This window comes from Oncorhynchus tshawytscha, linkage group LG16 (genome assembly GCF_018296145.1).
Source record: "Oncorhynchus tshawytscha isolate Ot180627B linkage group LG16, Otsh_v2.0, whole genome shotgun sequence".
Lineage (NCBI taxonomy): Eukaryota > Metazoa > Chordata > Actinopteri > Salmoniformes > Salmonidae > Oncorhynchus > Oncorhynchus tshawytscha.
Window position 1 is genome coordinate 47,442,693 of NC_056444.1, and position 22,129 is coordinate 47,464,821.

General features: G+C 42.7%; 2 protein-coding genes across 5 annotated transcripts in view; both read left to right on the top strand.

The window, feature by feature from the left end:
* The window catches only part of LOC112215172 (bone morphogenetic protein 7-like), a 49,551-nt gene extending 40,249 nt beyond the window's left edge, over positions 1–9,302 (top strand). Inside the window, exons 3-7 of the mRNA XM_024374112.2 lie at positions 3,675–3,823; positions 5,821–6,027; positions 7,062–7,138; positions 7,644–7,754; positions 7,956–9,302. Of these exons, the coding sequence (XP_024229880.2) occupies positions 3,675–3,823; positions 5,821–6,027; positions 7,062–7,138; positions 7,644–7,754; positions 7,956–8,105 (694 nt within the window). The 3' untranslated portion in view covers positions 8,106–9,302. The remainder of the gene's footprint in view (positions 1–3,674; positions 3,824–5,820; positions 6,028–7,061; positions 7,139–7,643; positions 7,755–7,955) is intronic.
* A 3,901-nt stretch (positions 9,303–13,203) lies between these two features.
* LOC112215771 (interferon regulatory factor 4-like) lies at positions 13,204–21,601 on the top strand. Of its 4 annotated transcripts, XM_042299238.1 has the most exons (9): positions 13,205–13,411; positions 13,500–13,673; positions 16,485–16,680; positions 16,798–16,883; positions 17,054–17,105; positions 17,201–17,299; positions 19,901–20,287; positions 20,453–20,571; positions 20,891–21,601. In XM_042299238.1, the coding sequence occupies exons 2-9, from the start codon at positions 13,500–13,502 to the stop codon at positions 20,945–20,947; spliced, it is 1,170 nt and encodes a 389-aa protein (XP_042155172.1). In that variant the 5' UTR covers positions 13,205–13,411; the 3' UTR covers positions 20,948–21,601. The 4 variants fall into 4 exon arrangements, with proteins under 4 accessions (XP_042155173.1, XP_042155172.1, XP_042155170.1 ...); XM_042299239.1 differs by having other exon boundaries at positions 13,204–13,673; positions 17,054–17,123; positions 17,237–17,299; XM_042299236.1 differs by having other exon boundaries at positions 13,205–13,673.
* The last annotated feature ends 528 nt before the right edge of the window (positions 21,602–22,129 follow it).

Genomic DNA, 22,129 nt, shown 5'->3' on the forward strand with positions numbered 1-22,129 from the left:
CAGTTTGTTTGTTAATTCTTTCCAATATGTCAAGTAATTATATTTTCGTTTTCTCATGATTTGGTTTGGTCTAATTGTGTTGCTGTCCCGGGGCTCTGTGGTGTCTGTTTGTGTTTGTGAACAGAGCCCCAGGACCAGCTTGCTTAGGGGACTCTTCTCCAGATTCATCTCTCTGTAGGTGATGGCTTTGTTATGGACATTTCGGGAATCGCTTCCTTCCGGTTGTGGAATTTAATGTCTATTTTCCTGACTTTGATAATTAGTGGGTATCGGCCTAATTCTGCTCTGCATGCATTATTTGGTGTTTTACATTGTACACAGAGGATATTTTTGCAGAATTCTGCATGCAGAGTCTCAATTTGGTGTTTGTCACATTTGATGAATTCTTGGTTGGTGAGCGGACTCCAGACAACCACAAAGGGCAATGGGTTCTAGAACTGATTCAAGTATTTTTTAGACAGATCCTACTTGATACATCAAATTTTATGTTCCTTTGATGGCCTTTCATGCCTTGTCTCAGCTCGTGAGTTTCGGGAAAGTACCTGCATAATTGCGCACCCAACTCACTCAGGTGCTTTGCTATATCACATTTGACATTGTCCGTAAACTAGAGTTAATTTGCACACAAAATATCATACAATGATGGAAAGACCTGTGTGTTGTCCTTGTTAATGCAGACAGAGAAGAGCTCCAAAAACCTCTTAAGGATCAGACCCTTTTTTTCAAATTTTGCCTAAAATGACATCTATCCCAAATCTAACTGCCTGTAGCTCAGGAACTGAAAAAAGTATATGTATATTCTTGATACCATTTGAAAGGAAACACGGAAGTTTGTGGAAATGTGAAATTAATGTAGGAGAATATAACACATTAGATCTGTTAAAAGATAATACAGATAATAATATGTATTTTTTTGTTGTTCCATCATCTTTGAAATGTAAGAGAAAGGCCATTATCTGACTTAGGACTCTAGTTGCAGTGTATGTGCAAAGTGTTAGACTGATCCAATGAACCATTGTATTTATGTTCAAAATGTTGTATCAAGTCTGCCAAAATGTGCCTATTTGGTTAACAAAGTTAACAATTTTCACTCTAGTGTCCAAAACATCTTTCAAGCTGTCAGGCATTCCCTTGGCAGCAAAAGCTTCTCAGTGGATGCTGCAGTGTACCCATGTGGCATCGAGAGTAACTGCTTACATGCGCGTTACCACTCATCTCTGTCTCCCTGTCATGGCTTTTGCGCCATCAGTACAGATACCAACATATCTTGACCACCAAAGTCCATTTGATGTGTCACAAAGCTGTTAAAAAAATCCTCTCCTGTTGTCCTGGTTTCCAATGGTTTTCAGAAGAGGATATCTTCCTTAATTGACCCCCTATAAACGTAATGGACATATACCAGGAGCTGTGTCAGTCCTGCCACGTCTGTTGACTCATCCAGCTGTAATGCATAGAATTCTTGTATGCTTGTATGCGCAGCAGTAATTGTTTCAAAACATCTCCTGCCATGATGCGCTGTGAAACAGGGTTGTTTGATGAAGGCGTTTGTCATGCCAACGGCCGTTCTCCATCTCTGGTGCTCGAGGGTGCCAGGCTGCTCTTCATTACGCACACCTGTTACCATCATTACGCACAGCAGTGCTCATTGGACACGCCTGGACTCCTTCATGTTGTTGATTGCCCGTCTATAATTGTCTGCTCCCCCGTTTTTTCCCTGTGTCAGCATTGATGGTGCTATTTCGTCCCCTGTCCAGACGCTGTTCCTGTCCTGCTTCATTTCTGTTGTTTAATAAATGTTCTCTCTGTACCTGCTTCTTGCCTCCAGCGTCGATCCTTACAGCATTGTCTGTATAGTTTTTTGGCCTTTTCCCCTAGCATTGTCGCAGCCATATCCACAGCAGCAGGTATAATTAAGTCCTCCACAATGGTATGGGGCTTACCTGTCCTATCCACTCGGTAGCGCACCATGTAAGATGATTTTAGCCCATTCTTATTAAATGGTATTTGTTGCTTTTATACATGTCTTACTACTCGAAAGTCATCTTAATTCTCGCTCCAAAAACTCCAGCGGCTTATTTTTCAAATGGTCATGTTTTGTTTCTAAATATCTGCGCAAGAGTTAAGGTTTCATTGAGTTGTGAGATAGTACTTTTGCACATATAACACACTGTGGCTGAGGAAAGACACTACTCCCAATATAAGTGAACCTCAAATCAATGTAGTTCTCATCATATTTGCACTTCATTGATGGTCCAACGTCCCTTTCGGTGCTTTCCCGGGTAAGGGGGCAGTAGCTCTTCGACTGCATCAGATTCACAACTGTCAGTGTCCATGCTAGCTGGGCTAACAACAAATGTAGAATTACTGATGCTTGGATGTGCTCGTGGAAGCTGAACAACTTGTGTCGTTGACTGGTGCAGGTAGTAGCTGGTATGTGTCTCCATACTTTTTTTTTACCATATCTATATTTTCGAGCAAACGGAATGAGCAGTAGCTACGTTTGGCTACATACGGACCGTTAGTGAAATTCCCGCGAGAGAGTAATGGCTAATGTGATTGGATGTTAATTATTTGACTAGGCTACCTGTATTTGACATTGTGTTGTTATTTCGATTGAACACTAGATGGTTTAATTCAATTTTTGGCAGTGAAAAGAGGCTACTCAGGTGAGAAAAAACATCACCCAAATGTATAGCCCTCTTGGAAAATCTAAATGCACTGTTTTAAAATGTGTACCACATTTTTATTTGGTGTACCCCCGACGGCATTGCGTACCCCAGTTTGGGAAAAGCTGCTCTCGCCAATTTGTTGATATATATGTTGAAGAGGGTGTGGCTTAAGCTGCATCCCTGTCTCACCCCACAGCCCTTTGGAAAGAAATATATGTGTTTTTAGCCCATTTTAACCACACACTTGTTGTTTGAGTTCATGGATTTGATAATGTTGTACGCTTTTCCCCCAACACAAACTTTCCATCAATTTGTATAACAGACCATCATGCCAATATGAGATGAAAGCTTTTTTGAAAGCTACAAAGCATGAGAAGACTTTGCCTTTGTTTTGGTTTGTTTGTTTGTCAATTAGGGTGTGCTGGCTGAATACGTGGTCTGTCGTACTGTAATTTGGTAAAAAGCCAATTTGGCATTTGCTCAGTACATCGTTTTCACTGAGGAAATGTACGAGTCTCTCTCTCTTTCTTTCTCTCTCTCCCTCTCTCTGCCTCTCTCTCTTTCTCTCTGCCTCTCTCTCTCTCTCTCTCTCTCTGTCTCTCTCTCTGCCTCTCTCTCTTTCTCTCTGCCTCTCTCTCTCTCCCTCGTTCTCTGTTTCTTTCTCTCCTTCTCCCTCTCTCTGGCTCTCCCCCTTAATTCCAGTGTGTGATGGACAGTGTGTTCAGTATGCAGTCGTTTATAAAGCCATTATTGTCAATTAAGGAAATTAAGTGTTCTCCTGGGCCTCACCATCTGGACCCCTCCCTCCCTCTCTTTCTCCCTCTCTTTCTCTATCGCCCTGATCACCCTTCTCCTCAGTTCCATGCTTCACTCGCTCAACCTCACACAATCAAACGTCCTTTCTAAGTATGCAGGCTTGTGTGTGAGTGTGTGTCTTTGTCTGTGTGTTTGTCTGTGTGATTGTCTGTGTGTTTTTACTCATGCGTGTGTGTGTTTCTCCTCCAGGGAGTCAGACCTGCTTCTGTTGGACTCGAGGGTCATCTGGGCGGCTGAGGACGGCTGGCTGGTGTTTGACTTGACAGTGACCAGTAACCAATGGGTCTTGAACCCTGGACACAACCTGGGCCTACAGCTGGCTCTGGAGAGCACTGACGGTGAGTAGAGTGTCTTAGAAGCAGGTCCAGCACCCAGAGGGAGCTCTCTAAATCACAACAACTGTATGAGGGTTCAAACCCAATAGGCACATTGGCCCATATCAATATAGCGTCCGAGTACTGATCTAGGATCAGGTCCCCCAAAAAGATGTTGCATGAAGCTTACTACATTATTCAATGTTTTTTTATTTCTTACTTTCACTGCGTCGGGGATAGAGTTCCAAAAACGTCTGTGTACGCTATCCCTGATGCAATGCAAATAATTCAGAATAGTGAATAATGAAGGAAGCTTTATGCAACATATTTTTGAGTGTGAACCCATTACACCTCTTTGTTTGTCTGGATTCATTTAAGGACACGAGACCGCATGAACAGTATGACCTCAGTGCATACCAATGTCACATGCTCTACCAGCACACAGCACAGAGACAGAACACATTGATAGAGAATACAGGCCTTCATTATTTAACATCATTCACTAAACCCTCATCATCATTATGACCCATTCAGAAGAGATTAAAACAAACAACATGTAGCGTGGATATATTTCTACCCTGTATATATCAGGATGGCAGGATGTCTCTCATCGACAAACAATAACAACAACAGCAGCATCAACAGTAGCACAGCATGACAGTGTTTCTGAGGAGACTGTTATCTCAGTGGTGATAGCAGGATGTTAGGTTGAAAAAAACAGGCACAGTCTCATGTTAGGGGCTGTTTGTGTATGTGTGTATGTCTTTGTGTGTGTGCGTGTGTTGGGAGGGAGTATGGGCAGGCGTGTGCTGACAGGCGCGTGGGATGTCCTGTTGCCGTGGGCTGCTGGCAACCTGAGTTTACCTCGGCACCATCATCACAGGCACATTCCTCTGAGTGAACATCACACACACACACACACACACACACACACACACACACACACACACACACACACACACACACACACACACACACACACACACACACACACACACACACACACACACACACACACACACACACACACACACACACATACACACACACACACACAGCCTAGACACAGTCAGATCCATCGGGAGAGAGTGTTCCTCTTTGATGTGTGGTACTACTTTGGTTCTTGATGTTTCCAAGGTCTAAACTGGGAGTGAACGAGAGAACAAGAGAGAGAGAGAGAGAGAGAGACAGAGCGAGAGAAAGAGAGAGAGAGAGAGAGAGAGAGAGAGAGAGAGAGAGAGGGAGAGGGAGAGAGAGGAGAGAGAGAGAGAGAGAGAGAGAGAGAGAGAGAGAGAGAGAGAGAGAGAGAAAAAAGAAAGGCATTTAGGGAGGAAAACCTCATATTTGGGAAAACATCCATTTCAGGATTACACAGACTAAAGAAATGGTTCTCATTAGAGACTGAGTGGACCACACACACTTTAGATACACAGTCACACACACATAGTCACACACACACACACACACACACACACACACACACACACACACACACACACACACACACACACACACACACACACACACACACACACACATAGTCACACACACATAGTTACACACACTTTAGATACACAGTCACACACACATAGTCACACACACATAGTTACACACACTTTAGATACACAGTCACACACACATAGTCACACACACATAGTTACACACACTTTAGATACACAGTCACACACACATAGTCACACACACATAGTTACACACACTTTAGATACACAGTCACACACACATAGTCACACACATAGTCACACACACACACACACACACACACACACACACACACACACACACACACACACACACACACACACACACACACACACACACACACACACACACACACACACACACACACACACACGCACACACACAATACAAGTAAACATTTCATTAGACGGTGTATACCATGTGTATCCTGTACATACGACTAATACTACTTGAAACTTAAAACACACACACACACACAGGCAATGTCTCTGACCCTTTGTCCACTGTGTCTCTCCCTGCAGGTGTGAGTGTGAACCCGCGGTTGGCAGGGCTGATCGGCCGCAGTGGTCCTCAGAATAAACAGCCCTTCATGGTGGCCTTCTTCAAAGCCACCGAGGTGCACCTGCGCAGCATCCGCTCAGCAACAGGGGGCACCAAACAACGCAACCCCAACCGCTCCAAAGGGGCCAACAAGGGCCAGGAGGCACTCCGAGTGGCCAACATTGCAGGTAGGGACTGGGGGATGAGGGGTAAGGGAAGCTTAGGGAATGCAGTGAAATGCCATTGTGATATGTTGGTATATGCTGGGGTAGTGATGGCTGCCTCCAGGTGAAATGGGAGACAGATGGAGGCCATAGCTATTGCTGTCTAACACAGCCTCCTTACCAGAATTCTCCACATATCTCCAATGGCCAGCAAACATGCACACACCTACGCACACACACACACACACACACACACACACACACACACACACACACACACACACACACACACACACACACACACACACACACACACAACTCATACACACACGCACGCGCACACGCACACGCACGCACAACTCACACACATTTTCCCCCTCCAAACCACTCTGAGAATGCCTTTTTTTCTGAATCTCCCGTAACAGAGTGTACATAGTTCATAGGGACCTTACGGTGTGAGGTGTAAGAGCGCTGTGTTTATGCAGAGCTCTGAAACATTACACCATAATGCCTGGGCTTCAAATAGCTGGCGTGTTTATTTACACGAGCCTTATGGAGTGGACAGACTGGGCCAAGAACCCGACATGAAGCGAAGGCAGGACCCACGTTTGTGGCAGAGTACATCTGCACTGTGTGTGAGGGGGGTGGGGGCTGGACCAGCCTAGCACACATGGGCCAAATGGGCCTGTTTGGAAGTTTGAATGGTCTTTTTTTTTAAGAGTTGATGAGAACCAGTCGTTCATGATCATTCCCAATCCGAACAACTGACTGGGACAGAACCCATGAGGGTACGGGTTACCAGAGGGAGGGAGGGGTGGAGGGAGGGAGGGAGAGAATGGAAAAGAGAGGGGAAAGAACGGATTGGTGAAAGAGATGGATGCAGGCTCTTTGTCCCCTCTCCCATGTGTTCTCTGCCGTGGAAGGATACAGAAGGCACAAGGGTCAAGGTCCCTAAACCGTGAAGGTTTAGGCCTATAAAACATAGACTGATTCCATGTACAGTAAGATTCTATGTTTCCGTGCAATAATATTGACAATGTTTACCCCCCCCCCTCCAGAGAACAGCAGTGCTGATCAGAAGCAGGCGTGTAAGAAACACGAGCTCTACGTCAGCTTCAGAGATCTGGGGTGGCAGGTACCGAGTGCACCCCACACATTCCTCTATTTTCTCCCCCTTCGCTTCCTCTCCTTTTCTTTCATCCTCCCTCCCTCCCTCGCTATCTCTCCTTTTTTTCTCTCACTCTCCTGCCTTTATCTCTTTCTCACTACTCTTTTCCCCCCTGTCCTCCCTAACGTCTGTTCTTAGCAGAGACCTAAATCCAAAGTGATTTACAGGGCTCAATGTTGTCCATGATATTCACTTCAACAGCTGGGTAAACAGTAGGATATGCTAAGGAGAGGTGCAGACTTCTTGCCGTATTGGCTCCAGAGTAAAATATGCACAGTTAGTTCAGAGTTTAGAACCAGGAAGCTTGTTGTTACTACTACCATGACTACCGTGGAATGTATCGCATGCTGATCACACATTCACATGGAGGATAACGGTGTGCCTCTCTTTATCTGCCATCTCTCTCTCTTATTCTCTCTTGACCCCCCTCTCTCTCTCTCTCTCTCTCTCTCTCTCTCTCTCCCTCTCTCAGGACTGGATCATAGCTCCAGAGGGCTATGCAGCATACTACTGTGAGGGAGAGTGTGCCTTCCCTCTCAACTCCTATATGAACGCCACAAACCATGCCATCGTGCAGACACTAGTGAGTAACTAAGAATAATCGTTACTTTCTATTATCATTTGTGTCATTCGTGCAGTCAATGTACTAGAGAGCATCGACACAAAGACAAATGCATTAACATGCTATCATATTTGCTATCATAGTTATTTTCACTTGATGTTGTCTCTCTTACTCCAACTCCCACCTTTCTATTCCCTGTCCTTGTCCCCCCTCCCTGTGCAGGTCCATCTAATAAACCCAGACACCATTCCTAAGCCCTGCTGTGCCCCAACCCAGCTCCATGCCATCTCGGTGCTCTACTTTGACGACAGCTCCAACGTCATCCTCAAGAAGTACCGCAATATGGTGGTCAGAGCTTGTGGCTGCCATTAGACTACAGCCAACCTCTCAACACACACACACACACACACACACACACACACACACACACACACACACACTCACGCACACATCTAAATATCCCTCAACGCAGGTCACTTTCATCGAGACTCTAGACTTTCTTCCCCAGATACACCTGAATGGACACATGAATGGACTGCATTTCCCAGAGTGCCTTGCTGAGCTCCTGGACGGGAGCTACATGAGGACCGGGCAGACAATCATGCTTATTGAGTTCAACATGGACACACACACACACATACTTCCTGTGCTTTCTACTGTGTATGAGACATTTTAAACAGTGATTGTATAGTAATACACAGTCAACAATCTTTTGTTCATTTAACTGTTTTTTTATTGTATTTCACTCTGTTTTTCTAGATATTTTTGATCAATTACGTATTTGTATGTTTTTTTTATGACTGAAAGGCTATAGGAAGTGTGGATGCTCTATGGACTCTTCATGGACCATACTGTGTAAATAGTTTTTTAAACAAAGAGAAGTGTATTTATTTCCTGGTCTTGGGCATGTTAAGGGTTTTTCTCCTTTGTGTCTCTCTCTCTCTCTCTCTCTCTCTCTCTCTCTCTCTCTCTCTCTCTCTCTCTCTCTCTCGCTCTTTCTCTCTCTCTCTTCCTCCTCTGTTTCTCACCATGCTAGCTCAGAGATTTGTTTTTCCTGCACAGTTAGCAGTGCTGAATCTATCATCAGTATGGACCTATCACTACAGCCTTGTCATGGGGAATAACTCAGCCTGTTCCTCTCCTTATTCCAAACATTGTCTTAAGGACATAAAAGTTATTTTCAGAATGAAAATACATTCATATACTGTAGCTCTTTTTATAAACTAGACTTTGACTTGAATGTTTTTTTTTACAATAAAAAGCAATAATACAGAGAGTGTTTCAGAAAAACAAAAGGAAAAGAAAGATTGGGGAATGAAAGAGAGAGAGAGAGAGAGATTGTGTCTAGGGTGTTTGTGTGTGTGTGTACATGTGTACCATTACCTTGAGCACCACGAGTCTGTTGTGTTTTAGGATGGTCTGTCGTTTTATCCTCTGCTGTAAAGGCTGATGTCTATCTCTTCCTTATTTAAGAGGACTATTTATTGAGAGCCGAGGCTGGTACTCTCTGCCAACGCAACAGTCTTTGTTTTACTGCAAAACTGGTTTAATAAAATCGGAGAAGCATCACTGACTGTCTGATAGTTGATTTCTACCACCCCTCTCCTACCCCTCCCTCCCTCCCTCCCTCCAATCCCCTATTTCCTCAGCTCTCGATTTTTCCTCTCTTCTCTTTTCTTTCCCCTCTTTGCTTTCTCGTCTTTCTCGTCTTTCCTATCCCCTCTCACTCATCGTCCCTTTCCTCTCTTCTCTCTCTTCTCTTTCCTCACTCCCCTTCCCCATTGCCTCTTTTCTCTCCCCTCTGTCTTCTCCAGCATCCTGTTTATTACATGGCCTGGCTTGGATTAGTGCTCCTCGCCATTCGCAGACTTCTTAATGCAGCTAAACTTAGCCTGTGTGTATGTGTGTGCGTGTTTCATGCCAAGAGTCTGGAGAACAGGGCAATGTTTCAGCCTCCTCTAGGTCAAACCTTTTACACATAGCAATCTGTAACAACCTAGAGACACGTTGGGACCAATTCCATTTAAATGAAGTTACTGACTTGGAATGGAACCAGCCCCAGTGTATGCCAGACCCCAGGTGTCAGGGGTCAAAAGAATGATAATATGGCTCTCAATCCTCTGCACCCAGAAGCTTTACTCCCCTACACCCACCTTCTGCATCCCCCAGCACTGCCCCCATGCTGCCTGCCCCCAAACTTGACCCCGAACACTGCCTGGCTTTAGCCCTCATCAACCCTCCATCCTCAAGACCTGACCTCCAGCAGCACTGCCAAGCACCAACCCCCTGTAGAAATGAATGAGTGATCTCTATGGCCCACTCATCCATCACCACCTATGTCTCTGACTTCCTCCTGGTGTCACATTGTTTTATGTCCCTACAGGCTCCACTGTTACTTCATCAGACTGATGAAGAAAAGGAACAGTTCTGTTTATTTGCTTCCCCCCCCAGAGTCTGACACTTGATGACCCCATACATATACACACTCACAATTATGCCGCAGACACATACACACACACACTTGCTCCTCTACTCTGAGCTGCTCTAAGCTGGACATAGGGAAAGGGAGACCTGCCCCCTGGTGGTGAAGATCGTGTGTGTGTGTGTGTGTGTGTGTGTGTGTATCTGTGTGTGTGTTTGTGTGTGATCTGAGCTCAACGGTCCTTGTTCTTGTACTTTCGGTAGGCCAGACATTCACAATGACATTGGCCTGTCCAAATACCCCTACTTGCGACCTAAATAGCAGGCATTTTGGGTATACCAAAATATAACATTTTACAGTATGTGACATTTAGAAAATGTAGCATGCTTTAAATGCCAGGATGTCATACTCTTTTCGACTTTTCGACTAATAGAATTTGCTGCACATTTCTGAGGAAGAGAATCGACCTTTCCAGACGCGTTTGACAACAGTTGATGATCAGGGAAAGCACTGTACCAAAATGAACCGATGGTGGGAATCAAACGCAACTGCGCATTAGACGAAGCATTCTCAGTATGGACGAGCCTAGTATGTCAAATGTGTTGCTTTCTGCACTCGTTTGTACTAAAGAGTACGTTATAAAGAGTATGTAGTACGATTAGTACACAGTATGCAGTTTAAGTGAATAGTAGGCAAGCCAGATTACAGACAAGGACAACTGACTCTTTTTCATCCAGTTGGTCTGAATGAATGTATTTCGTCTTCTTTTTCATTGCTGGTATTAAAAGGAGCATGAGGCAGAGAGACTTCAGATAACAATCCTCTTAATTCACACTTCCACTTTCACATGAAATTTGTGTTATCAGCTTTCAGTGTGTGGGCAAGTTAGATCTTAGCCAATCAGAAGCCATTATACTGTGTGTGTGTTTACCTTTAAAAGTGGTTTCCTATTTCTTTTTTAAACAAAATGCTAAATATAGTGTAGAAACATAACGATTCACACAAAGGTGAGATAGCCTCCTAGAGAGTCTAAGGAATGTGAACACGGAGACAGCCAAGGACAAAAGAGTAAAGGGCCATTTTAATGTTGTTGGAATGCACTCCATATCTATTTGTCAGCAAGAATGAATTCGCTGTATATCAAATCAAATATATATTCTGCGTGCTAATTTGTCGTGATTTTGTCTGGTTGTATTTCTTTGCATCAGTGGCTAAATGAATCTTCCTTGTTACTGAAACTAAACCTATAGCAGACAGAGAAACATGTGTACACACCCGTACACACACACACCCACCCCTCTTAACATTTTAAAGGAAGTGTGGATTTCTCGGCTGTGAAGGTGAAACAACATGACTTCTCAACATGACAGATGTGGTGATCAGGGGGTTATTCCAGCAATAATGCACGATTAGCTACTGTTGTATCAATACATTTTACCTTTATTTAACTAGGCAAGTCAGTTAAGAACAAATTCTTATTTTCAATGAAGGCCTAGGAACAGTGGGTTATTTGCCTTGTTCAGGGGTAGAAGAACAGATTTGTACCTTTTCAGGCACTAAGTATATGGCCATTATACCACTGTTCTTATGCACGACGCAACTTGGAGTTCCTGGATACAGCCCTTAGCCGTGGTATATTAGCCATATACTACAAACCTCCAGGGGTGCCTTATTGCTATTATAAACTGGTCACCAACGTAATTAGAGCAGTAAAAATAAATGTTTTGTCATACCCATGATTTACCACGGCTGTCAGACAATCAGCATTCATTGCTCGAACCACCTAGTTTATAATGCACATTCATTTCAGGGGGTCCCCCTCAATCCAATCTGAGGGGCTTCTTCTGTCAAACTCTCCCCACTCCTCTCATCTCTGTACCTCTCCACACAGACTTGGGCGAGGATAGAGAGGCATAATTTCTCACAGGACAGCCCTTAAACCACAAAAAAAAAATATTTCAATGTTTTGAGTTACTTTCAACCAAGCTGTGGGTCGTTCACTCCGGTGAATATCGGATAAATGTTTAATACATTGATATGCAGTCTTTTGATGCCTCCTCTCTCTTTTCATGTCATTTTACTCTGTCTTTTGAATGGGCTACAATCAGACTCATGATGTATGTATTGTGTATCGTGTATCGTGTATCGTGTATCGTGTATCGTGTATCGTGTATTGTGTATCGTGTATTGTGTATCGTGTATTGTGTATCGTGTATTGTGTATCGTGTATCGTGTATTGTGTATTGTGTATTGTGTATTGTGTATCGTGTATTGTGTATCGTGACCCGGACAACCCTTTCGTGAGAATATTATTGTTATGCATCCTGAAGGAGGGTGACTGTGGTGCATGCTCCGTCCTCCGCATGGCGGAGGGAAAGGGGAACGCCGAGGCTACTCAGTCACGGGGAAAAGAAACTGGTCGGATCGTTATGCCTAACTAATAACTAAGAATGCATCACTTCAGATCAGTAGCGGAGCGTGGGTAAAATCACTAAGGATTCCAAGCCAGTATTAAAAAAAGCCATATTGCAACCTACAGTATGTTGTGATAGCTGCGTCGTGATTTTATCCACACACCGCTACTGGCACACATCACCACTGCTGCTTCCAGACTCTTACTACACTGCACAATTTGTACACTTGCCCCCAGCCCCCTTCCCCAATTGTGCAATCCTGTAATACTTATGCTAAAATATTTATTCTATTCTACTGGGCCATTTACTATATGTTCGTATTCTTTGTTTAAAAAAAAAAAAACATTTCATCACGGTTGTTGCATCGTCAAGAAGGAACCTTGTGTATCCTGTACATACGACTAATAACACTTGAAACATTTTACGAGATCAGTTGTTTCAGACATAGGCTATCACTGTGTGCAATTTCGGGAACGTACTGCATAATGTTCTACAAGACATCTCCGAGTCAAATCGTTTGTTTTGTTGATTTTTTAAAAAACTTCACACCTCGCTTTATTTTCACTGTAACGTCACACTTCCCTGCACTCTGAGAGCTACCTGAGCCTATCTAGTCAGAAACTGAAAGTATTCTAACTTTAGCACACTTACTTTCATTTTCGTCTTGAAAGGCGTCAAACCACACCAACAATGCGTGGTGATTACCTTCATGGGCAAATTTAGCTATAATTTAACTAAACTAAATAGTTGAAAAGATTGATATAGCCTTGTTGAAAGAAATACATTTTGTTTTTGCCTGTTAGTCTACAGTAGGTACATGTACAAAGAGGGATCATGTGATTGTGAGTAGGCCTACTTGTGGTCTGTACATGGCCAATAACAACTTTTGAATATATTTTTTAAAGTATTAATTTAAAACGTATTTTCAAGATGGACAAGGCAGGCACGAACATGCATCTGAGAGAGTGGCTGATAGCACAGATAGACAGTGGAAAGTACGCAGGACTCACCTGGGAGAACCAGAACAAAACTATGTTCAGGATCCCATGGAAACACGCGGCAAAACAGGACTATAATCTGAATGAAGATGCAGCCCTTTTCAAGGTTAGAATGTTTATTGTTTCTAGCCTATTTTGTATTTGTATTTATTAGGGATCCCCATTAGCTGCTGCCTCGGCAGCTACTCTTCCTGGGTTCTTGTGAGTTATGCCTGGGTTCCCTAGTAGTTTTAAACAGACAGCTCGGTACATTCAAGTTGTCAACACTTCTTACAAAACAAGTAGTGATGAAGTCATTTTCTCTTCCACTTTGAGCCTTTAGAGATTGACGTGCATATCATTAATGTTAGCCCTCCGTGTACTTTTAATTGCCAGCCGTGCTGCCCGGTTCTGAGACAAGTGCCATACTTTGAAGTCCCTCTTTATGGCACCAGACCACACTACTGCACCTAATTTAAGCCAACTTTCTAGTAGGTTTAAATTGTCTACTGTCTAGGTGTGACAAAACTATGGCCTGCCTTGTTGATAGTGTTGTTAGGAAGACAGAGTAGCAATTTATTATGGACAGACTTCTGCCCATCTTAGCTACTGTTGCATCAATACATTTTACCTTTATTTAACTTGGCAAGTCAGTTAAGAACAAATTCTTATTTTCAATGAAGGCCTAAGAACAGTGGCTTATTTGCATTGTTCAGGGGTAGAAAAACAGATTTTTACCTTTTCAGCTCAGGGATTTGATCTTGCTACCTTCCGGTTACTAGTCCAACACTCTAACCACTTGGCTATCTGCTGCCACAAATTCATGGTTACTCCAAGCAGTTTAGTCACCTCAACTTGCTCAATTTCCACATTATTCATGACGAGATGTAGTTGAGGTTTAGGGTTTAGTGAAGGATTTATCCCAAATACAATGCTTTTAGTTTTAGAAATAGTTAAGAATAACATATTCCTTGCCACCAATGCCTAAACTCAAAGCCAGTGGCATGTAATTAGTAAAGATTAAAAAAGTAAGGGGCCTAAACAGTTAGCCTAGGGAATTCCTGATTCTACCTGGATTATGTTGGAGAGGCTTCCATTAAAGAATACCCTTTATGTTCTGTTAGACAAGTAATTCTTTACCCACTATATCGCAGGGTGTGTAAAGCCATAACACCTAAGTTTTTCCAGCAGCAGACTATGATCAATTATGTCAAAAGCTCCACTGAAGTCTAACAAAACAGCCCCCACAATCTTTTTATATTTAATTTATCTCAGCCAATAATCAGTCATTTATGTAAGTGCTGTGCTTGTTGAATGTCCTTTCCTGTAAGCGTGCTGAAAGTCTGTTATCAGACTTTGTTTACTGTAAAATAGCATTGTATCTGGCTAAACACATTTTTCACGAGGAAGTTTACAAAGGGTTGGTAACAGGCTGATTTTTGGGCTATTTGAGCCAGTAAAGGGGGCTTTACTATTCTTGGGTAGCGGAATACTTTTGCTTCCCTCCAGGCCTACCGGCACGCACTTTCTAGTAGGCTTAAATTGAAGATATAGTAAATAGGAGTGGCAATATTGTCCGCTATTATCCTCACTGATTTTCCAACTAGATTGACAGTTGGTGGCATGTCATTGTTGATAGACAATAATTATTTTTTCACCTCTTCCACGTTCACTTTACGGAATTCAAAAGTGCAATGCTTGTCTTTCATAATTTTGGCAGACACACTTGTGTAGTGTCAGGATGTGTAGTGTCAGCATTTGTTTTGGTGGCATGCCTAAGTTTACAGTTATGTTTTTGCATGTTTGTCTAGGTACATGTGCAAAGAGGGATCAAAAACATAACTCTATCTTTTATTTGACATAATATTTGTACAACATCATCAAATAGAGACCCCCCCCAGAAGATCCATGCAAAATAAAACCTGTGCTTGTGACGTGGCAAAATGTTGTCCAATTCAATGCAGATTGATCAATGTTATTGATTTCGACCCAATGAATGCATTGATTTTGGATGCCCATGTAAATAACAGTGCGTGTGAAGAGTTTATTTGCTTACGGCTACCTTCATGTGTGTAAAATACTGTTCTCGGATGTTATTGAACAGATTTTTAGATGTGTACGAAAATGTTTTTTTTTGTTTTTTGTTGTTGCTGGAACGTAATGTTCATATTCTGTATATTTCTATTTGACGGTGATGTTTTGGTGGTCTCGCCTACTGTAGCTATCTTACAGTAAAGATTCATGAATGCACTTGCATAAGTCACCCTGGATAAGAGCAATCTGCTAAATGATTAAAATATCAAAAGATATACATCATCAAGTTATACATCATGTAGATCTCATAGTACTGCATTGAATTATTTTCATAATACACGTTTTAAATGTTGATGTCACAATGTATAATTTGTTAAATATGACTGTGTAAAACCTAGCAGTACTACTTATTTCTCTGAGTGTGAGGCAGATGTATAGGATTTTGCAAATGCTGAAATGAATCCATCAAGTGATTTTAAAGGGAAAGGGGATACCTGGTCAACTGAATGCATTCAACTGAAATTAGTCCTCCGCATTTCACCCAACCCCTCTCAACCAAATACGCCTGTCATTGCCATAGTGAGAAGAAAAAAATATTTAAACAATAAAAGCTGATTCACCAACATTTCTGGAAATGGATATATAGCATTTTGGAATGAAACTCGTGCTTACACTCAGTCCTCAGTGTAAGCCACCAACTTACGCCTTATGTCTTATTTGGCACTCAATATGCACTCAAATGGTTATTCATATTGTGTGTATCTGTGTGTGTGTGTGTGTGTGTGTGTGTGTGTGTGTGTGTGTGTGTGTGTGTGTGTGTGTGTGTGTGTGTGTGTGTGTGTGTGTGTGTGTGTGTGTGTGTGCATGCATGCATACCTTTATGTGTTGTGTTTCCAACTACCAGGCATGGGCAGTGTATAAGGGGAAGTATCGAGAGGGGAGGGACAAGGCAGACCCCACTTCCTGGAAGACTCGTATCCGCTGTGCCCTCAACAAGAGCACAGACTTCCAGGAGGTCCCAGAGCGCAGCCAGCTGGACGTCTCCGAGCCCTACAAGGCCTACCGTATCCAGGCAGAGACAGCGACAGGCAGATGCTTAGGTACTAGTAGCCTCCATTTTCAGTCTTCTCATGAAGCACGAGTCTAGAGAGCTCAGAGCCCCGTATGGGTTTAAAGTGTGAGTAATTACTCTCTAACCCTCCTTCTCTCTCTCTCAGAATCTCCTGAAACTGAAAGTCAGGTGATAATCCAGACCAGGAGCTCCAGTGCTCACCTGAGGAACACCATCACACACCATCCACAGGTAACACAACGGTTTTGTTTTCAATGCTGTATGACAGGTGCATAGTTGCTGCCATCTAGAGGACACCTATTGCAATAACTTTAGATTACATTGGGATGAATTTTGCACACTTGCACTGAATGTTCCTTAACAAGTCAGATGATTTGCTGTGAATATGTGTTTCCCCTCAGTTTGGCTGCCATAGGGAATCAGAGGAAAGGGATGGAAGAGTCAACCCCAGTGGTCAGTATCAGCCTCCATGTATGTGTGACTGGTAGCTGAATCACTGAACAATGTTGAATTAGATATGATATGTGTTTGTGTTGTCTCCCGTCAAGAGGGTTTGGACCATGTACACTACTGTTCCAACACAGGGACTCCCCAGATGGACAGCTCTGCTACCTTCTCCATGTTCAGCCCCACACCACAGATCTCTGGTGAGACAATACACTGCAGAGTTATTCAAATTTGAGTGGGTTAATGCTTGATTGATTGATTGATTGAATGCCCAATGCAATCAAAAATGTGATTTCCTGTGTTTATATACAGTACCAGTCAAAATTTTGGACACATGTACTCATTCAAGGGTTTTTCTTTATTTTTACTATTTTCTACATTATAGAATAATAGTGAAGACATCAAAACTATGAAATAACACGTGGAATCTTGTAGTAACCAAAGAAAGTGTTAAACAAATGTTTCATATTTTAGATTCTTCAAAGTAGCCACCCTTAGTCTTGATGACAGCTTTGCACACTCTTGCTTTTCCAACAGTCTTGAAGAAGTTTCCTCATGTGCTTAGCATTTGTTGGCTGCTTTTCCTTCACTCTGTGGTCCAACTCATCCCAAATCATCTCAATTGGGTTGAGGTCGAGTGATTGAGGAGGCCAGGTCATCGGGGCGGCAGTGGTTAGAGCGTTAGACTAGCAACCGGAAGGTTGCAAGATCAAATCCCTGATAAAAATCTGTCATTCTGCTCCTGAACAAGGCAATTAACTGACTGTTCCTAGGCTGTCATTGAAAGTAAAAATGTGTTCTTAACTGACTTTGTCTAGTTAAATAAAGGTCAAATAAAAAAATGTAAAATCCGATGTAGCTCTCCTTGGTCAAATAGCCCTTACACAGCCTGGAGCTGTGTTGGGTCATTGTCCTGTTTAAAAGCAATTGTCCCACTAAGCGCAAACCAGATGGGATGGTGTATCGCTGCAGAATGTCATCAAACCTCCTTCTCCATGCTTCACGGTGGGAACCACACATGCAGAGGTCATCCGTTCACCTACTCTGTGTCTCATAGAGTGGTTGGAACCAAAAATCTCAAATTTGGACTCATCAGACCAAAGGACAGATTTATACTGGTCTAATGTCCATTGCTTGTGTTTCTTCGCCCAAGCAAGTCTCACCTTATTTTTATCCTTCAGTAGTTGTTTCTTTGCAGCAATTCAACCCTAAAGGCCTGATTTCACACAGTCACCTCTGAACAGTTGATGTTGAAATGTGTCTGTTACTTTAACTCTGTGAAGCATTTATTTGGGGTGGAATTTCTGAGGCTGAGGTAACTCTGGGTCTTCCTTTCCTGTGGCGGTCCTCAGGATAGCCAGTTTCATCATAGCGCTTGATGGTTTTTGCAACTGCACTTGAAGAAACTTTCAAAGTTATTAAAATGTTCCGGAGTGACTGACCTTCATTATAACGTTTCATTATAATGTTTCATTATAACCCTCATTATAACCCTAGTGCAGACTATGTTGAATTAACAAGGTTTATTACAGCAACAGGGGCACGACAGGTCAAGGCAGGCAGGGGTCGATAATCCAGAGTAGTGGGGCAAAGGTACAGTACGGCAGGCGGGCTCAGGGTCAGGTCAGGCAGAGGTCGGTAATCCAGGGTAGGGGCAACGGTACAGGGCGGCAGGTAGGCTCAGGGGCAGGCAGAGTGGTCAGGCAGGCGGGCTCAGAGTCAGGACGGGCAAGGGTCAAAACCAGGAGGGGGAGAAAAAGAGAGACTTGGAACTGAGAAAAATGCTGGCTGACTTGACAAACAAGACGAACTGGCAACTGACAAACAGAGAACACAGGTATAAATACACATGGGATAATGGGGAAGATGGGCGACACCCGGAGGGGGGTGGAGACGTTCGAACAGGACAGGTGAAACAGATCGGGGCGTGACATTCATGTCTTAAAGTAATGATGGACTGTCGTTTCTCTATGCTTTTTTGAGCTGTTCTTGCCATAATGTGGACTTGGTCTTTTACCAAATAGGGCTATCTTCTGTATACCACCCCTACCTTGTCACAACACAACTGATTGGCTCAATCGCATTAAGAAGGAAAGAAATTCCACAAATCAACTTTTAACATGGCACACCTGTTAAATGAAATGCATTAATGAAGCTGGTTGAGAGAATACCAAGAGTGTCCAAAGCTGTCATCAAGGCAAAGGGTGGCTACTTTGAAGAATCTCAAATCTAAAATATATTTTAGTTTGTTTAACACTTTTTTTTAGTTACTACATGATTCCATATGTGTTATGGCATAGTTTTAATGTCTTCACTATTATTCTACAAAGTAGAAAATAGTCCAAATAAATAATGAGTAGGTGTGTCCAACTTTTGACTGGCACTGTATATTTTTCCACAATGTGAGGTTGGAATAATACTGTGAAATTGTGAAAATTATGAAAATGTGTGTAAGAAGTTTGTAAGTGTTTGAAAAGAGCCTGAGATTTCTGTCTGTTTTGGTGGGTTGGAGTTTTGGCCTGTCTGGTGACATCACCAGGCGATAAATGAGTTAATAGACCAATGAGAAAGAGAGTTCCAAACCTCACAGATAGTTTTGGCAAATATCTTGCTTGAGAATGACTCTTTCCTAAGAATCAATTTTTTATTTTTTTTTACCATTTCAATTGAAATTGATCACGGTAAGGTGCTTAATTGTTACCTATGAATTATTTGATATTGAGATAAAAAGGACTGCATTTGGACCTTTAATTAGCATGTGTGTTTTTGCATTGCTTGTGTCTGTGTTTGCATGTGTCCAGACTTCCGTGTGCGGGTGTGTCTGTTCTACCAGGACCAGCTAGTAGTGGATGTGACCACCAGCACCCCAGATGGCTGTTTCATTCTACATGGTCAGGTGCCCCTGGGGAACGAGAGGATCTATGGCCCCTGCACAGCCCAACAGGTCCCCTTCCCCCCTCCAGGGGTCATCCACCTGCCCCCCGGTATCGCTGAGGCCATGGGCCGCCTGCTGCCCCACTTGGAGAGGGGTGTCCTGGTGTGGGTGGCTCCAGATGGGGTGTTTATCAAGAGGTTCTGCCAGGGCAGGGTGTATTGGAGTGGCCCTCTGGCCCAGCACACAGACAGGCCCAACAAGCTGAACAGAGAGAGGACCTGCAAGCTGCTGAATGCATCTATATTTCTGAAGGGTAGTGGCTTCACTAATACAACTTCTGTGTAGCAAACAGATGTGATATGGTGAGACAGCGAACCTGGCTCCCGGTCAATCCCTCTCTTATTCTCTCTCCAACCTTCTCCTTCTGTGTTTCCATCCCCTTCTCTCTCTCCACCCCTCCCGTTCCCTCTCTCCACAGAGCTCCAGGACTTTCTCAAGGGGGCGGGACCCAAACCTCGCTATGAGATTGACCTCTGCTTTGGGGAGGAGTTTCCCGACGCCAGCCCCCTGAAAACCAGGAAGCTGATCATTGCACAGGTGGCTAATGTAATGGGGTCAGGGGTCACTGTGGATTAGGAATTTCCTGTGCTACAGCAACTGACCCTTTGCCTAGTTTAGTGGGCCCATATTTCCAGTATGTTGATTTTGTAATTATGTTTTTGTCTGTACAATGTTATTATATTGTTATATAGTATTAATATGAAAAAAGTTTTTCATTCTATCAATCCAGGTCTTTCCCTCCCATTTGAGCAGTAAACTGTATGTATTCTGCAGTAGCTACCAGCAGAGGTCCTTGTAGTCATAGTCAGTGACAATGTCTTCCTGTCTGTGTGTGTGTGTGTGTGTTGGTGTGCAGGTAGTGCCCCTGTTCGCTGTCAACCTATTGCAGAGGTGCCAGATGTTGGGGCCATAAGAGAGACCATGCCTTCACACACACATCACCATGGGGGAGGAGGAACAGGGTCAGTCACAACCCTCTCCCAGCACTGATGAGACCAGTACCCATCTCTTAGTAAACACTTAGGAACATTCCCCCCTGGTACCCTCCTGTCCCAGTCTAGCCAGCCATGATGAGGGGTGAGTCGAGTGTCGAGACACCCCCCAAAAATATCTGAATTTGGCTGCCTGTGTAAACACACTCATAGTTTTCTTAACCTACAGAAGTTGAAATATTGGTTTTATTTTTGGGTTTAACAATATAATCTACAGATAATGTAATCATTTTGCCAGTATACAGTATGTTTGATATCTTTCCTTAATATTTTCCTCATTTACGTTGTGTGAGTAGAGTATGTTTGTACAGTATCTTATATAATATGAAAAACAGCAGCAATTCATTCCTCCATTTACCTCATAATCAACTTGTGATTGAATTTTATGTGCAGCTAGAGTCTAGAAAACTATATCAATGGTTTTATATCCATTGTGTGATGTATGGAACTGTGACAGACTTATAGACCTGCCTATAGATCAGGTTAATCATTACAAATCTTTAAACCACTAAAAATGATTGAAATAAGAAACGTTTTATCTTGTGCCATGAATTAAAAATAATAGTATAAGTGCACACTGCTTGAATGCTCCCATAGTTTAATGGCAATGTTTCAGTCACCATCGGTCTTTGTCAGGAAAGATGCCATTATTATTAAATGTCATCGTATGGGAGTGTTGGACATTCTTTTTTTCCTATGACATATGTCCCCTACAACTAAGATAGTACATTGGCTGTGTGTACAACACTTTTGATCATGCATGTATGGGGTATGAAGTCACCTCATTCAGTATAAATTCATAAAGCTTTTTTTAATTTTTATAATTTCTAGCGAACATCATATAACAGACTCACAATTTCAAAAATATACAATTTTTATAGCTATAACATTTACAAAGAAAAAAAAAAACAGGTCAGGTTTTTTTTGTTTTTGAAAAACAAACAAACTAAAAAAAGTTGAAAAAACTAAAGTGAAAGAGTGTGCTGAATCAGAAAAGATACCCGTATCTGAGTTTTAAAATACTTTCAATCGTTTTTTTCCCTGCACTCAAACATATACAGTACATGGAGAAAAGAAAGGGGAACAGAAGGGGTACAGAGTAC

Bases quoted from the DNA above. Each gene is read 5' to 3' on its own strand.
- LOC112215771 (XM_042299236.1), top strand. From the start codon at position 13,500: ATGGACAAGGCAGGCACGAACATGCATCTGAGAGAGTGGCTGATAGCA. The intron at 16,884-17,053 runs GTAACACAACGG...GTTTCCCCTCAG, and splicing joins CCATCACACACCATCCACAG to TTTGGCTGCCATAGGGAATC. The intron at 20,288-20,452 runs GTAGTGGCTTCA...CTCTCTCCACAG, and splicing joins TGCATCTATATTTCTGAAGG to AGCTCCAGGACTTTCTCAAG.